The sequence below is a fragment of the Papaver somniferum genome, chromosome 5 (genome assembly GCF_003573695.1).
Source record: "Papaver somniferum cultivar HN1 chromosome 5, ASM357369v1, whole genome shotgun sequence".
NCBI classification, from domain to species: domain Eukaryota; kingdom Viridiplantae; phylum Streptophyta; class Magnoliopsida; order Ranunculales; family Papaveraceae; genus Papaver; species Papaver somniferum.
The window spans coordinates 9,461,432-9,477,520 of record NC_039362.1 but is presented as its reverse complement, the minus strand read 5'-3'; the positions used below and the strand labels follow the sequence as shown (position 1 = coordinate 9,477,520).

Below are 16,089 nucleotides of genomic sequence, written 5' to 3'. Positions count from 1 at the left end.
CACAAGCATATGCATGTGTAACTGGATATTACACAAGCATATGGATGTGTAACGGGATATTACACAAGACATATGGATGTGTAACCGGAGATTACACAAGTCATATTCATGTGTAACTGCCGTTTACACAAGCCATTACATGTGTACCTGCTAAGCACCATGAAACCCAACTGTTTCAGTTAGCGTGTTCGTCTTGAGTAATATTTTTTTTTATATTTATGTTAGTGAAATTATTTGTATGAAGGATCTTCTATGGTTAATAAGTTCCGGTGGTGGTATAGGTGCATGCTTTGGAGCCGGTGGTGGTGTTGGAGTTGGAGCTAAGGTGTGAATGTTGGAGGTATAGGTATAAGTGGCAGATTAGGTGGTCGGCGGAATTGCTGAGTGTCAAATTTACTTTGTTGAGTCTGTAATTCTGTAGCCACTCCTGAGGTGAGGATACGCCGTTGTTATATACTTTTTCAGCTTCGGTTGTTTGCTTGATCTGAACTACTAAGGTGTTATAATAGTTTATCTTATTCTTGCGGATGCAGGTATTTCAATTCGTTGCAGAGTGAGCGCTTTTCTGGTTGTTACTTCTCTGACATGAACATGGTCATTTTGGCGCCAACTGGAAGCGGCAAAACAGTGTTATTTTAGCTATGTATCTTAAAGCTCCTTTCCTGGTTCCTTTCTCAGGATGGAAGGTTCCTTCATATGAAGGGTACACTGAAAACAGTAAGTTTCCCTACTTCTGTTGCTTGTACCGAAAACGCGATTTATTCTCTATCATTTATGTCATACGCCTTGCACAAAACAGATCTCTCCATTTACTGATATCCGTGTTAAACTGCTAATACATATTCTTCATGATATCAATACTTTGGATACTTATTTCCCATATGTTGTAGTAAGACAAACTGATTAATCTCCTTTAATTGATCAGAAAAGTGTTATTTGTTTTCACTTTTTGAGTAGTTTGTGTATTACGGGTGCATGTGTAACTCACAATTACACATGCCATATGCATATATAACTCCCAATTACACATGCATTTTGTATGTATACCAGCTGAATACACATGTTTTTTTTTTGGAATGTTTAGACTATGGCATCTTAATATTTTTATGACAATAATTTCTGAATAGTTGTAGCCTTTTTTGGATCAATTGATGTCTATGCAGGTCTCGACGTTTTTTGTGCGCACTGACAAGACGCTAGCCTTTTTTTAGATCAATTGATGGTCGATTAGGTTGAACTAATATCAAGAACATGTTCTCAAAAATTGCTCACAGTTTGTAGAAGTAAGGCTTTTACATGGTTATATTCCTTTAAAATTAAAAACTAATACGTACCATGCTCTCTCTTAACGTTTATTTTCTTATGTTATGACATGTTAACTCTTGAAGACCTTGAACACATTGGGATATGACCTTGTTTCCAGTGGTACTGAGAACCATCTGCGAGTCTTGGTCAATCTGAAAAACAAGGTTAGTAGGAATAACGTTCCACTTTAAATGGCATATTCCATATGCAAGTGTAACTCTTAGTTACACTAGTTATATGCATGTGTAACTGAAAGTTACACAAGCCAGATGCATGTGTATCTCCTAGTTACACATGTTATATGCATGTGTAACTCTCAGTTACACAATTCAGATGCATGTGTAACCGCTAGCTACACTAGTCAGATGCTTGTGAAACTGAAATATACATTGTTTTATGTACTGTTCATTTTAATCGTATAAATACTGATTGCTCGTTGTTATATTTCAGGTTTTAGATAACTTCATAAAAGCTAATTGCTTAAACGTGGTAATGGTCTCGCTGGAACTGGAGTTGACGCTGAATACACAAGTCAGATGCATGTGTAACTCTCAGTTACACTAGATAGACACATATGTAACTCTCAATTACACTAAACAGATGCGTGTGTAACTTCTAGTTACACATGCTAAGAAATTATTGTAAATGAATATTAAAGTAATAACTTTTTTTTTTGTGTTTTTTTTTTATGTCTATTTATTTGCATATATATACAAGTGTAACTTTGCATTACACATATCATAAGGATGTGTAACTTCTGGTTACACATGCCATATGCATGTGTAACTTCTGTTTACACCTTCGCACTGTATTTTAATAATTTCGGGCCTAGATTTAATAATTTTGGGCTTAGATTTAAATTTTATTTAATTATGGGCTTGACAATATGCATAAGGGTATCAAGGTCTTTTAAAAACTCGGGGCCTCGATTTAAACTTTTTTTAATTAAGGGCCTCATATTATGGGTTATCCATGGGTTGGGTCTGAGCCTAAGTTCCCCATCCTGCAATTAGTGGTAGGTCGGATCGGGTTTGCGGGTGGACTCCGAAAGCTCAGCCTAGGTAACATAATAATAATTCAAACAAAAAACACGAGGCTTTAGGCAGAAGAAAGAAAGAACCAAATTTTGGGAGGAAAACAGCGCTTAAAACCCTGAAAAACCCCCATTTTTGCTCAGCGAAAAATTCAAAAACCCATTTGGATTTTACATCTTCAGGCTTCGATTAATGGAGGACAAACAAAAATTTAAAGACAGTAGTCAAGTGTCTGTGTCATCTTTCCTCCATAACAACAAAAACAACACTCAGTTCTTCGGTAAGCATTTCTAGTTTCTCCCAATCTTTTTTCCCGATTTTTATAATTTTTTCTCTCTTAAATTTCCAATCATGTTCGAGATTACGCATATTTTCTCAAACAAAAATCGATGGAGACGAATTTTCTCAAACAAATATCGATGGAGACGAATTATTCTGAGGCTAATTGTGAAATTTTAGGGCGTTTAGTGATTTACTGCTGCTGGTAATAAAATACCCTAATAGTTTCTCTATGTCTTGGCCGTTTAGTTAATTTTGGGATTGTGCATTGTTGATGCCTAACTCTATATGTTGTACATTATAGTATGGAAGGAGTTCTTGTTCGGAGCAGCTGCAGGGGGATTTGGTGAAGGGATGATGCATCCAATTGATACTATAAAGACGCGGATGCAGAGTCAAGCTATACTTAGCGAAGCCAAGGTTAGAGTTCTGTTTCATAAGCAATGTTGTCCACCAAACATACATACCGCATCATTTGTGTAGTCAAAACTCATCGTCCACAAAATCCCAATTATTGCCCAAAGGTGCATAGTGAAATGTTGCGTAAGACATGCATTTGTATTGTTTTGATGAGTTTAGAAATATTAGAATTCCTATCACATGATTGGAAATAAGGAGAACAACTGCAACCACTACTTAACAGTGTGAGTAACACTTTCTGGCTGGAAGGCTGAAAACGTATTATTTGGTATAACTGCAGCCGCTACTTAACATGGTTGTATTATTTACTAAGGTGTATCAGAGTTCAGCTTGCGTCGTGACTTGTGAGTGAGAGTTATGTTTCTCTTTCGTTTGCGTTTTGTAGTTTGGCCTTTGCCTCTATCTTACGCTTATCAAACTCCTCATTTTTTTAAGTATCTTGCTCAGTATTATATCATGTTTCAATAGTTTGTCAGTTGATATTTTGCTTCATCTTTCTCAGCCTGCAAAGAGTATCTTGGAGATGGTTCGGAAAGTCTGGGCTGTTGATGGATATAGAGGTATTTGTATATGGTTGTATTTCAAGCAAGCCTTAAAGAGTTATGGGACTCTAGATGTGTTACATAGACTGCTAGACTGGGTATCCATGGAAAATGACAGAAATTCGAGTTAGATTGACGTATCAATCCACGAGCTTATACATGCGACTATACTCTTTCAATTTTTTCTGGCATTTCCTTATTTCTCTAGTTCTTTGTTTCAGTTTGAACTTACTAGCTTTCTAGTTTAGGTGTGATTTTAAATCCAGCATTACATTTTAAGTGAAGTTCTGTATCTGTGCATGAGACAAACAAGGAGCTATGCTAGATGTCACATCCTTCAGCGATCATTAAAAGAATAAGAGTTTTGTTAGACAATTTCTTTTGTTCTAAGTGCTGCATAATTTGTTTTTTTATTAGATTAAGTTTAGATTCTCTAATTTGCTGTGTATGCTTCTAAACAAAAACTTCTTAAGTAACTGACCTCTTGGATTAATAATAATGACATCATACCTTTTACATTCAAAATGCCATTTACAAATCTGTACTCCTCCATTATAAGAAGAGACTTACCTATTCAATACGGATAGTTATAGTAGTCTTGTAACTGTCTACAATATTTCTAATGCTTTGATAAGAAATATCCCCTTACACCATCTTTTGAGCTTGAGAGAGTGAGTTTCTCAACAAAGAATTCCTATCTGCATCAAAATTGATTTTAGCATTTACATTGGCTTTCCCATAAGTCAGTATTTATAAGCTTATGCTGGGTTAAATTTGGTCTTTCCTTTTGTTAACTAGCTTATCCATGGAAAATGACAGATACTCGTTAGATTGACAAACCACAAAATTTTGGGGAATGTATCTTAGCATTTTCCACACTTTCCTTATCCCACCTGATAGAAATCTTATCTTAGATTGATCATTGACGTATCAATCCACGAGCTTTTACATACTACTGTACTCTTTCAATTTTTTCTGCATTTCCCTTATTTGTCTAGTTTTTTGTTTCAGTTTATGAATTAAGTAGCTATCCTAGTTTAGATGTGAATTTATAATCCAACATTACATGTTAAGTGAAGTTCTATATTTGCACATGGTTAAAAAATGAGCTACGCTAGAGGTCACATCCTTCATTTATTGGATGTAGGAACTGTATGTCTGCTTATTCTCTCGCAATGATTAAGTGTTTTGTTAGACAATCTCTTTTGTGCTAAGTGCCACATTTTTTTCATTGGATTAAGTTTAGGTCCTCTAACTAACTGTATATGTTTCTAAATGAAAACCCCTCAAGTTGGTTAACTAATAATGACAGTGTATCTTTTACATTTAAAATGCCATTTACGAAAAGATACACTGTATATGTTTCTAATGCTTTGATGAGTAATTCACCCTCACACCATTATCTGTTTCTCAACAAGTTGGTTAACTGTATATGTTTCTAATGCTTTGATGAGTAATTCACCCTCACACCATTATCTGTTTCTCAACAAATAATTCCTCTCTGCATGCATCAAAATTGATTTTAGCATTTACGTTGGCTTTCCCATAGGTCAATATTTATATGCCTCTTATGCTAGGTTACATTCAGTCTTCGCTTTTGTTTATAAGGTCGTCGCATCTGTGAGATTACAGAACTCTATAATTTTGAAGCCGTGCCATACTTACTCTTTTATAAACATGCATCCTTGTAGGGCTCTATAGAGGAGTAACTCCTGCACTAACAGGATCCCTTGCAACTGGGGCAACATATTTTGGTGTCATTGAGTCCACTAAAAAGTGGATCGAAGAATTGCATCCGAACCTCGGGGGTCATTGGGCATACTTCATTGCTGGAGGAGCTGGTGAGGTTTTCTAGTTATAGTTTGAGCTGATGTCTCCGTGGATGGTACTTTGACTTTCTATCGCATCTAGGTGGCATTAGTCATTCTTTTATGTTGATTTTTCTTTTGAATCTGAGTTAAAATATTTCAATACTCTGTGAAGTGAATAAGCAGTTCCAAATCAAAATCACGTACAGTTACCAGAATTAGTTATCATACCGAGGACCTCAAATTTTCCTTTTCGTTGGCATGTTTCAGGAGATACACTTGGATCTTTTATCTATGTACCATGCGAAGTGGTGAAACAGCGTATGCAGGTACAAGGCACCAAAAAGTCTTGGAGTTCTATGGTCATGAAAGAAAATGTCTGCCAGAAATCTGGAGGAAAAATGTATGTGTACTACTCCGGCATATTTCAGGCAGGCTCCTCAATTTGGAAACAACAAGGTCTGCGGGGGTTATACGCTGGGTATGTCTCAGGGTTTATCCCGACTATATCTTGATAATTAAATGTGTTTGTCATAGTAAGAAGTACTGTAGAAAATAGAATAAAATAGTAGATTCCTTATGCTGATTCTTGCTTTTACTTTCTATCTTCTCAGTCAATGTTGTTGGTCACTTTACTTTACTGTAATGTCGATCCAACTACATAGATTACGGGCAAGTCAGTGGTATCTTGTATACCCCCTTTTATCTGATACCGTTAAATGAAAGACCATACCAGTTTTCTAATTTAATGATGATTTGGTAACCAAGAAAGAGCAAAAATTAGAAAGAAAAATAGAAATGTAATATTCTTGTTGTTACTAGTAACTTTCTGCCTTTCATTATTAGTTTATATCTGGTCAGTTAATACCGATACGGAGGTGTTCACTAATTTCTGAGCTGTTTCAGAAAAAAGTGTTTAAGTTTTAGATTAAATACTTGATATCAGCATATCGTTTTTTGACTGCTTATTTTTTGGTGGTTATCAATTATTTGGCGCAGATATTGGTCTACTCTTGCAAGAGATGTCCCATTTGCTGGTCTTATGGTATTTATCTACTCAGTACACTGGCACACTACGGTCATTATGATATAGATTATATGGACGTTATATGGATTGTGTCATGCTGTTACTTGTTAAGGCATCAACTTCATTCATATATTGACAGATTTATCATTTCAAGTTGGCACCATTTGAAATATAAGATGATTGCACTTCTTTTTGGTAGCATTAGAGGCTGGTATATTCTGAGCTAATTCGCTAAGTTCTCAGTTGGAGAACAATTTTTTTTTTCTTCTTTCGATGATGGTCATTGACTATGGATATGTATACTTGTCTCAAATGGTTTTTTCTTGTCCAGGTTACATTTTATGAATCCCTGAGGGATTTTGCTGAATATGGGAAGCAAAGATGGTTGCCTAACTCAGATATTCAACCTAGTAATTCTGTTGAGGGGTTACTACTAGGGGGCTTGGCCGGTGGTAAATCTCTTTCTTGGACAATTTAACCCTAACTGTTATGCTGCTTTTAATTTTAAATTTTAGTTCCCTAATTTTAAATTTTAGAATCTTTCTGTATGATAGTTGCAAATTGTTGTATGGGGGTTCTTCATTATTGCAATGACATGGCGTTTCACCCCTTTTCTTGATTTTGCAGGTTTTAGTGCATATCTCACTACCCCGCTTGATGTCATCAAAACAAGACTTCAAGTACAAGGTCCAATTGTGAGGTAAAGTTGGACATTGTCTGTCTGTAAATTTATGGAGGCCTACTTATATTTCAAAGACCTAGTTAGTACCATTTCTTTCTGTTCTTGCATCGTATGTCTTTATCAAATATTTACTTACAGGATAGGTAAGATTTGAAATATACCATCTTTAAATGCAATCACTTTGCTTGTTTAGGTATAAAGGCTGGTTGGATGCGGTTACTAGGATTTGGATGATTGAAGGTGGAAGGGGTTTGTTTAGAGGCAGTGTACCTAGAGTCATATGGTATGTTCCAGCCTCTGCTCTCACATTCATGGCGGTAGAATTCCTCAGAGATACTTTCGGAACTGAAGTAGACAGCAACGAAGTTACAAATTTGTCTATAGATAAAACAAGTACAACCTTACCGGAGGTGGCCTAGAAAACCTTTCTTACCCTAACCAATCTCTATACAAAGGTCTGTTGTCATACCTCTCTGTATCATATTGAATCTTACATCTTTCCTTGCAATCCCCATTTCCTTCCCTTTTCGGCCATCTCAGATGAGTCAAATTAGTTAACCACGTCCAAATAAGAGGCATCGTCAGTTTTTAGAGAATTGCCTCTGATTACCACTAGCAATGCTGAATGAGAAGTTAATGAAGTCTCGGATTCTGTTCGTACCATTTGTGTAAATTGATCAATGTCCACTTCATCTTACTAGCGGAGTAAGGCATTTCGTTCTTTCACACTAGTATTTATCAGAAAACATTGGATGCAAAGTCAAGAAAAAGCAAAGTCTTTTGTTATGGTTTACATTTCTGTCTCGAGTCATATTTAAACATCTGATAATGAATCTGTGTATATATACGTTGCTGGGGTAAACTTTGGCGTCATTTTATCTCCCTGTGATTTCTTAGCCACCGTGTTACTTTATTAAGTTATTTTCTTGTAGTATGTCAAGAAACCACCAACGACCCGAACTTGAACGTAGTCTTTTGATTTGGACAGGGGACATACTCCCCACCATCACTAGTTTGGTGCATAGAGTTCAACAGACACGAATTCGAATTATTAGTCCAGGAGATTATCTGTTACATTTTTTTTCTTTTCTTTTCTATAATATAACGATAAGCTGCTGCTTAAGGAAAAGAGATTTGGTACAATCTTTCTTCTCCGTCTCCTTGATAACTTGGTGGCAGATCGTGGAACGCCCTTGTATCTCGTCTTGGTATAGTCGTCTGAAATTTCTTAGGATTTTTCAGCTTATACTATCAAGATTGCTATCCTGATAAGAGAGCATTCAGTCCCTCTATAAACCCATAGACATAAACATATACTTGATTATCTCATACCATAGATCCCTCAAGCCATTTGCTCCATTTTTTTTTCTCCATTAACTCGATAGAATGAATTATCATCGTAGAACTGTATTGGAAGCTTCTTATAATGCAAACCCATATCCAATAGAGGAAGAAGAAACCAGGCTGCAAAGATTGACAGGAATGGCCCACGAGGATACATTAAACTGGTTTAAATGGAGAAGGTGTACGGGATCCGTGTATGCTGCAACAACATCTCGTGCTTCCGTGCTGGTACATATGAAATTGCGAGAGAAAATAGTTTCTCAGTTCTTTTTTTTATTTTCTCTGTTCTCCTATTCAGTTAATGGGAGAGAATATAAAATTGAAAAAGAACAGAGAAAATGAAATCATACGCACCAGCACGGCAGCACGAGATGTTATTGCAGCATACACAGATCTCGTACATCTTGTCTATGTGAACCAGTTTAATATATCCTCGCGGGCCATTCCTGTCAATCTTTGCAGCCTATTTTCTTCTTCCATTGGATATGGGTTTGCGTTATAAGAAGCTTCCAATACAGTTCTACGATGATGATCGAGTTAACAGAGGAAAAGAGTGGAGCAGATGGCTTGAGGGGTCTAAGGTATGAGATAATCAAGTGTATATTTGTGTCGATGAGTTTATATAGGGACTAAATGCTTGTCATTTTTGTGCAAGTTGGTTATAGTTAGAGGTTCACTCCTATTAATTGCTCTCTAATTTAATCAAGAATCCTATCCTGATAAGCTTGATGAAGACATTTAATCAAGATTTCTATCCTGATAAGCTTGATGAAGACCTTTATCATTACTTGTCGACAAAATTTACTTATTTCAGTTTAGGAAATTCCATTATTATTAAATACAGTATACTGTTTGGTAGTACAGTTTTGAGTAGTTAATTACAAGTTAGATTTGGGCCACAACTCACTTGGACTTGCCTACCGGTAGGTGTTGCCTAATTTTAACTACAGTTGAAGCATTGCTATCGAATGGAGAGAGCTTTAATTAGTGATCAAAAGGCTCACTCCGTTTCACAAAAAAAGATCTTATCGATGGAAATAAATTGCGCAAATGCTGTTTATTTTTTACACTTCAAATGCTAGGTCATGACTCGTACCATGCAAATAATTGAGTATACACTTTAGAGATACTTTTTCTTACAAACGGTAAATAAGAAACTATCACGCAACATGACATAAAATTCGGATTTGACAGTTTTTAGGAGAAAGGTCATTCATTAATGGGATCCGAAGGATATAAGATGAAAGTTGCAGGAAGAAAATTCGTGGAAATTTCTTGCAGTCTTGTACATAATATAGTTGTTGTATATTCTCTTTCTCTCGTAAGCCGGACAGAACTTGGACGAAACGCTAAGGTGTGTGGGATGTCCCACTTAACGGCATCTGAAAACAAGTACCTACGGCAATCAGATTCTCCAAGTTGAACTCCCCCAGTCTGAGTACAATCCATCGTTTAGTACTGGAAGAAGCAGATGTATGGGTTCAGAGCAAACCTTATGGTGGAATCCAAACTATTCCAAATTTGGAAAAAGCCTGGGATTATTAAGTCCAATGGCATCCAAATAAGGCTGGTTATTCCATCCCTTTTTCAAGACATGTTCCATGATATTGTGGAAGGCGGGTTGGAATCCAAATGAACCCTAAATGGGAATAGGGCTCAACGCTAAAGTAAATAGCGTTTTGTGACATCACCTAAATAACCAAAGGGGTACACGTCCAGAGAAATTAGTTAAAGCAGGACAAGTTTTGTTGTTCAAAAAAATATTAAACAATTATATGAATGTACAGGTAGTTTTTTTAGAGCATGTCTTATGGTGGAATCCAACCTATTCCAAATGTGGAAAAACCATGGAATGTCAAGTCTAGTGGCTTCCAAGTTGAAGCTTTCCACAAAAAATCCGAGGGTTTCATGGTTTGGTGGAAGGGTTCGTGGAATCCATCTAAACGCCAATAAGAATAGCGCTAAACGCGAATAAGATTGGCGCTAAAAAAACGCAATTAAGAATTGTGTTTTTTTTATCCGTAGATTTAAAATGAGTTGTTGAAATCTAACGGCTGAAAAAAAAGCTTCATTCTTAATTGCGTTTTTTTAACTCCATTCTTAATTGCGTTTTTTTAGCTCCATTAAGAATAGCGTTTCTACTATTCCACCATTACACTTGCGCTTCCATCCACAGTTCCAAGTGCTGAGATGGCGTGGAAGATGGATGGATTCCACCATAAGACTTACTCTTAGTAGTTAAAGGGCAGTAACTACATTAAATTAACAGAAATAAACAAGAAATGTAAGTTTCGCCCACGTGAATGGTATGTTGTCCCGTTTGTTCGCATTATGAAAAAAATGAAAAGAGTTTTGACACTAATTTAAATAGCACTCACCATTATTGCTTTTCCCACTTTGGAATTCTTCAATTACTAGAGTACTTCCATGTTTTATTCCAAATGATGAGGTGACATGGAATTTGAAAGATGAAATTCTTCCACCATAATACTTGCTCACATCTACCGTCAACAATGACGGTAAACCCTTTTAACAAGACTTCTTCAAGAATTCTGCTTGAGCATTCCACCTGGTGAGCTAGCCAAGAATTGAACTCACCGAGTGAGTGTACAATTTTTTTTCCGGTCTAAGCCATTATGCTACCTGCTCTAGCCTAGCATCTAGTTAGCGATTCGGGGTATGAGGAGAAGTTCAATATGGCAATCGTATGAATATTTATTATTTCTATTTCCTTTGCCCAATCAAACACTTTTGTACCTCATCTTAGTTCAAGAGAAGTATGAGTCTCAGAGTCTCAGCCTCAGTATCTAGGCTCTAGTCGCCACCAATGGTGAGGTACATTTTAATTTCTTTAGGTCATCATAATCTTAAAAATAGTAGCCTTCAGGCAATATTCCTTCCCTTTAAAGATCTCCATATGTATCAAGCACATTATCACAACCATCTATAGAACAGATGCGGGCAAGGGAAATACAGTCAATCGAAACAGTATGCCTAAAAAGGAGATGCTATCAAGTACACCACCAATTTTCTCATTCTGCAACCGGTATGGACAAAACCTAATGCAATCGCAAATAGATCTAAGTATCCTTGAAAAATACGTATATAGAGTTTATATCTCTTTCTCTTCCACAATAAGAATATTTAAGATAATAAAGTTTGTGAACCTAGTTGTATAAAATAGTACTTGGACGATCTCACAAATCCATGTTTAAATTCAATCTAGTCGTATCCAAATACGAGAGAATCGAAATTCTACCAAGTATGAATATCAACATCTATCTTTCAAGATACGAATTCTACAAGAACGAGTCTCGTAATTCATCATAATTAATATGAACTTATCTACTAAGATTGATTATGTATTACTTGTGATATTCCTATTATAAAGATAAAATAAGTAGGAATTGTTGAAAATGGGATAGACCAATTTCATGATTATCTCTAGTGGACGTGCCATTTCATATTTCCCAACTAAGGAACTCTACACCAAAAGGGGCCAATTTTTTTATGGCGTCTTCAGTCATTTGGTGTCCTCAGTGAAGACTTTTCATACCAATCTGCATCTAACAGATAAGCCTATTTGATTTCCCTTTAGACCGAATAGATAAAGGATTGGAAATCTGTTTGCAATACACAAAGCTAGCAAACCTCACATATCCAAAACATTTACACTTAGTTAGTTGAGAAGCCTTGATTATTAACCACTTCTCAGGAACAATGCTAAACAGACTAATAAAGAAGAGTTTGAGATATTTATCTTGAGGAATCACAAAGTCTGAGACAAAGAGAACTTTGTGATTTCTATATATCTCGTTCCTGAAGGAAATCGACGTAAACGTCGACAACAGAAAGAACAATATCAGGATACATGAACTATCAAGGTAAAGATAGTCGGACCTGGCTAACGAATCCCTAAGTGAAGCCTTAAGTCGTAAACTTAATTATGTTTCTCAGAGGAAACCTGAGTTCGTTGATGCCGATACGTATTCATGTTCTTCGGAGTAATACAAGTTTGTTTCAACATTTCTAGACTTCCTAGTCTAACCTAACGAAGTTGACTCTAGTAATCTATTCAAGCAACTCAAGTTTTGGAATTAAAATATGACAACCAAGCTTGACATACCGATGGTTGGTGGGTTCAACCGAGCAATGCTCTAACAATCTCCCCTTTTGTCAATTTTAGTGACAAGAATCTTTTATATATGGAGAACAAAAGAATTAAAAAATAAAGATATTACATTACGTAACAGTCTCTTAACTCATTCTTCATATGCTTAATTCTAAGTTTTAACAACACCATAACCTGTATATATTCAGAAAATAAATACCGTTGTTGAAGCATTTGAATAACAAAAAGCTTTCCCCCTAAAGGAAAGCTAGGTATTATTCATCCAAACATATATGTTATTCACTTTCATAGTATGTGATACTACACATCATGATATGTTCCCCCCCCCCCCCTTAATCAATGCTTTACTCTTTTCGTTTAGATATATACTTTTCAGTACATATAACCTTTCTCAGTGATAATGAGCCACTATATACTCCATATATTTCTCCTCCTTTTTGTCACAAAAATGACAAATAAATAAAAAAGTACAACAAGTATTTCGAAAGGACCCTCAAGTTTATAAGAATCCGATACAACCTATAAGAATCAATCAAGAAGGTTTAACATACCACTTTTGATAAGCAACACTAAAACCGAAACTACCAAATTAATATGTTTTAGCTAAAACAATTACCCGAAGTAATTTCCCTTATTTTGATAAGTTGAACTAAGATTTGAATTAACTTAGCTACTTAATTATCAGGATCCAATTATACCACAATAATTGTACCTAATTTTTATAAGTCTAAACTAGGTTAGAAAACTAGTTTTCTTATCAAGAACCTATTAGACTTGAATAATCGTACCTTATTTTGATAAGCCTAAACTAATATCAGAATTAACTTAGTTTTTCATATAAGGAATCAATTGTAATAAAAAAATTGAACCTTATTTCATTAAGCAAAAGCAAGAATCCGTATTAACTCTTAACTTTTCTTAACATGAAGACGAATGACCAGAATTAACGTTATCTTACTTCGATATGTCAAACTAAGATCGGAATCGATCTTCTATGAGTAAAGTTTTGAAAAATAGGTGAAAAACAAGGGGAAAATAAACCTTTTGTTAGTACCTAAAAATTACTTCTAGGAAAAATAAATTCACCGTTGTGGTACTTTCCTTTTAGGTTCAAAAATAAAAATCTAATAGGACAAGCCTAAACTACGATAGTGTCCGTTCCATCCATCTTCGGTCACAAGGAGAGGAAGATGAGTTGATCTTAGGGGAGGGAAGCATGAAAGTTTATGAAATTGCAGCGGCATTGAATTGTGTATTTGGGTATTAAAAACTATGAAGAATAACAGAGCTTTTGGGTGTGAAAGCTTGTTCTGTTTTTGAATAGGCTAAGTAGCCTATTTATAGTAGTTTGTAACACACTTCTTTTCGCGTAAGTAGTGGAGGTAGTGAGGTTATGGAGAGATGAAAAACACGGTGATAATTGAGATAGTGTGAGATATTTTAGGGAAGTTTATGGAATCCCTTTTTCACGTATCCATGATCTCTCCAACTACTTATAACAGTCACCACTACTTATAACTTTTCACATAGGGTGTCGCCATGCCGCATGTTTTTGTAAACCACCAGACCAATACCCCATGAAGAATCTCCCCATGCGACGTATTTTGATGTTTCGAAGGTATTTTAGAAGAGTCATGGACTTTATCTTATTTTAGGCTAAATCATAGCTGTTGATATGCCACATGTATTTATAGGCATTTTGGTCGTGTTTCGTGGAGTTGTTGTGAAAACAACTTGGCCACGGTGTAGCATGCTCACATCTTTTCGAGGCATTAGAGGATAGCTTGTCATGTTTATAGTTGGTTATGATGCTATAAATCAGCATGGCGTGCTAATGGCGTAAAAGTAACATAGCATGTTTACACTTTCTACTACAACTAAGATGGAGAGAAATATGTGGCCATAATATCTATGTGATATATTGGAGTGTTAAATAATCGCATGACGTTTGGCATGATATGTTTATGGCTTATTTATGGCGATAAAATAGATAATAGCGTAGTAGCCTATTATTGTGCTGACATAGCTTATAATGGCATTAGGATTAGCCTAGTAGGCTGATATCCAAAAGATAGCTCAATGAACTTGGCCTTAGCTACCACAATTGAAATTAGATCTAACTATGTCTATTATCATAAGATGGCATGGAAACCTAATGCGACATTAAGATTTGGCACGCCATGGCCTAAAATAGCTTTAGCTTGGCAAGTTGCGGTTGTGTAGTAGCTTAGTACGTTTTCCGTTGGCCACAGAAACTGAGATGGGAATGGTGGGCCATAGCTTGTCCATGGACTGAATAAGTCAAGCCATGGTACAGGGAACTATTGTTGTGTGTCTTATACAATCGGCCACCATGGCTTGACATGATATAATAAATATTCGACTTTGCATGCTGAGTTTATGGAGCATGATGAAAAACGTCTTCCAATAGATATTCGACTCCTTGGTGAACTTGCAGAAAAGGCAATGTTCATTTTTGTTTGGATCGGAATTTTATCAGTGTGCTTGCTTACATACCTGACATATTTCCCCTTTGTATTAGGAAGGCCTCCATTATATTCAAGGCTCTACTGAAGCCAATATTTTTTTTTCAATGCTGAGCATTTGCGGAGGCTTTGAATTGCAAGGAAATGGAGTTTGAAGGTGTCCGCTCCAAGAAGATGGATGCTAGCCCAGTCGTTGTTGTTGAAGCTCTTATACATATAAATAATCAGTTGCACCAGCATGAGGTCTATTTATCCTCTATGTTAAAGACTCCAAATGAGTTTTACATCTAATATGCACGGTGTTCATAAATATTAATTTCCCCTGAGACTTTCCCATCTAATCAAGGTTTATATCCCAGGCTTCCGTTGGAATATTGAAAGGACCTCTGTTTCGTTGCTGAAAATAAACATTCCATGTATTGTTGTACTATAAGCATTTAATTATCGGATTCATTTGTTCATATTGTTCTATGGTTCTTAGGTATAAAAAACTGCAGCGGTGGGATGATGCTCTCGAAGCGTACACTACCAAAGCATCTCAGGCAGCAAGCCCTCATGGCATTATTGATGCTACACTAACAAAAGTCATACCAATACATAATTCAGGATTTTGTAAATAGTTTTACCAAGAACACAAACAAGTCATGAGAGTTTATACTAAATCACACATATTGGTTGTTCACAAGATATGCAATGAATAACAATACCAATAACGCCTGGCGATTTCTTTTTCAATTCATAAACAAGTTTATGAACTTACTTCCTTAAAACACATGTAAAACATTGTTTCCTAGGATGAAATCCTCACCTCTTTGTTACGTATTGTATTCCTTAATACTACGTCTATCTAGAGTGTTCATGCTTCCCAGTTTTGTTTTCAATATGCACGACTTGAAAGATACGTTAGGGAATGAAACAGTTCAAGTCAAATATCACTAACCTCAAGTGGAATGATGATGTTGTTGTTGTAGCTTCTTCACTTCTTCAAGTCTTCGCAATACTTGTAATGTCTCATATCCTAATACTTTCA

The 16,089-nt window shown here is 35.9% G+C and overlaps 1 protein-coding gene and 1 long non-coding RNA gene across 2 annotated transcripts; one reads left to right on the top strand and one right to left on the bottom strand.

Annotated features, from left to right (window-relative positions):
* The first annotated feature begins 2,420 nt into the window (after positions 1 to 2,420).
* On the top strand, positions 2,421 to 7,516 carry LOC113280969 (mitochondrial substrate carrier family protein E-like). Its single transcript, XM_026529598.1, has 9 exons — positions 2,421 to 2,619; positions 2,923 to 3,038; positions 3,541 to 3,598; positions 5,272 to 5,421; positions 5,659 to 5,869; positions 6,388 to 6,433; positions 6,747 to 6,867; positions 7,043 to 7,115; positions 7,291 to 7,516. The coding sequence occupies exons 1-9, from the start codon at positions 2,532 to 2,534 to the stop codon at positions 7,514 to 7,516; spliced, it is 1,089 nt and encodes a 362-aa protein (XP_026385383.1). The 5' UTR covers positions 2,421 to 2,531.
* Positions 7,517 to 7,795: 279 nt separating this feature from the next.
* Positions 7,796 to 9,099, bottom strand: LOC113280970. The gene is made up of 2 exons (XR_003325865.1): positions 8,796 to 9,099; positions 7,796 to 8,666 (listed from the first exon to the last, which is right to left on the bottom strand). It is a non-coding gene; the product is annotated as an uncharacterized LOC113280970 (long non-coding RNA).
* Positions 9,100 to 16,089: the final 6,990 nt, after the last annotated feature.